We start from the raw sequence: 1,523 nt of genomic DNA on the forward strand, positions 1-1,523 counted from the left end.
AGGAGGCGGTGCTGATGGCCGAGCCGCCGCCGCCCTACAGCGAGGTGCTCACGGACACGCGCGGCCTCTACCGCAAGATCGTCACGCCCTTCCTGAGCCGCCGCGACAGCGCGGAGAAGCAGGAGCAGCCGCCGCCCAGCTACAAGCCGCTCTTCCTGGACCGGGGCTACACCTCGGCGCTGCACCTGCCCAGCGCCCCCCGGCCCGCGCCGCCCTGCCCCGCCCTCTGCCTGCAGGCGGACCGCGGCCGCCGGGTCTTCCCCAGCTGGACCGACTCGGAGCTCAGCACCCGCGAGCCCCTGGAGCACGGAGCCTGGCGCCTGCCGGTCTCCATCCCCTTGTTCGGGAGGACTACAGCCGTGTAGAGGGGCGCCCGGCGCCCCGGGCCCCACCGCGGACTGCCGGCCTGACTGCGGGGCTTTTTAAACGCTTCCCTTGGACTGCGGGAGGGGCGGGGGGAGGGCGGATTTCTTACCCCGTTTGTTACATTTCGAGGATAATAAAGGTGTGTGATCTGGTTTGGTACAGCGGAGGGGGCACCCGCTGCTTGCTCCGAGGTCCTGGGGACCAGAGCCGCCGGGGCCCGGGCGGGAAGGAACCGAGCGGGCAGCCTGAGGGTGCCGAGCTGAGTCTGAGGCCAGCCCTTTCCCAGACTCGGGCCGGCTCCCCCGGGCGGCTGGGACCCCCACTGGCCTGCCGTGAGGGCGACGGGCGGGGCTGGGAACGGGTCCCGGCAGGCGGCAGATCTGCATTTCTTTATTAACAGACATGAGCACGACCCGTTACAGAATTTGTGCTTTCCAAAAAAACAGTTACTGAACGTGAAAAAAGAACCCAAGCCAAGAGGAGGGAGTTGGGGAGGGGCCGCCCAAGCCCCTGGGCCCCATCCACAGCCCTGATCTGAATCGCGCCTGGGGGCCTCCGGCCTGGGACCTGCCCGGCAGGAGGAGGGGAGCCGAGGGGCCCCAGCTGGGCCCGCTGCTTCCTTCGGGCCGGTAGGGCGGGGTCCAGAGAAGGGCGGGGAGGGGTCCCAGGGAGCCAGAGCCCACGAGCCATTTATTGCCATGTTTTAAAATTCGTGCAAAATATCTGAAGCCCTGGACAGAGAATACAAAGTGGTATTTTTCCAAGAAACATAAAACTAGGAAAAGAGGTGGAGGGCCATTCTCCCACCAGAGCTCCCCCCACGCCAGGCCCCAAGCAGGGTGAGGCCTGCGCCCCGGCCAGCTGAGCAGGGAAGATTCAGAGCTACAATCTGGACCGGGCGGGGAGGGGTGAAATTTGCAACCGCGTCTCAACTACCAACGGGAGGAAAACCAGTCAACTGTACAAGTCTCCTACCAACTTTAAAAAAAAGAGAGAAAAGCTGTAAAAGTCAGGCCCGGTGGGCAGGGAAGCGGCCAGGCCCCGGGCCAGGGCCGGAATCCGGAGTGGGTGCCAGGCGGAGCTGCTGCGAATGCAGGCGCGGCGGGCCGTCTGGACAGGGCCGGCGCGGGGGGCGGCCCTGGGGGGGCAGCCGGGGG

At 66.4% G+C, this 1,523-nt stretch overlaps 2 protein-coding genes across 2 annotated transcripts in view; one reads left to right on the top strand and one right to left on the bottom strand.

Moving 5' to 3' along the window:
* The window catches only part of PRR7 (proline rich 7, synaptic), a 2,002-nt gene extending 1,429 nt beyond the window's left edge, over positions 1-573 (top strand). Inside the window, exon 2 of the mRNA XM_021717098.1 lies at positions 3-573. Within this exon, the coding sequence (XP_021572773.1) occupies positions 3-365 (363 nt within the window). The 3' untranslated portion in view covers positions 366-573. The remainder of the gene's footprint in view (positions 1-2) is intronic.
* A 747-nt stretch (positions 574-1,320) lies between these two features.
* DBN1 (drebrin 1) overlaps positions 1,321-1,523 on the bottom strand; it is a 4,401-nt gene continuing 4,198 nt past the window's right edge. The window contains exon 8 of the mRNA XM_021717099.1: positions 1,321-1,504. Coding sequence (XP_021572774.1) covers positions 1,321-1,504 — 184 coding nt within the window. The remainder of the gene's footprint in view (positions 1,505-1,523) is intronic.

This window comes from Carlito syrichta, unplaced genomic scaffold (genome assembly GCF_000164805.1).
Source record: "Carlito syrichta isolate Samal-C Ts95f unplaced genomic scaffold, Tarsius_syrichta-2.0.1 Scaffold309286, whole genome shotgun sequence".
Taxonomy (NCBI): domain Eukaryota; kingdom Metazoa; phylum Chordata; class Mammalia; order Primates; family Tarsiidae; genus Carlito; species Carlito syrichta.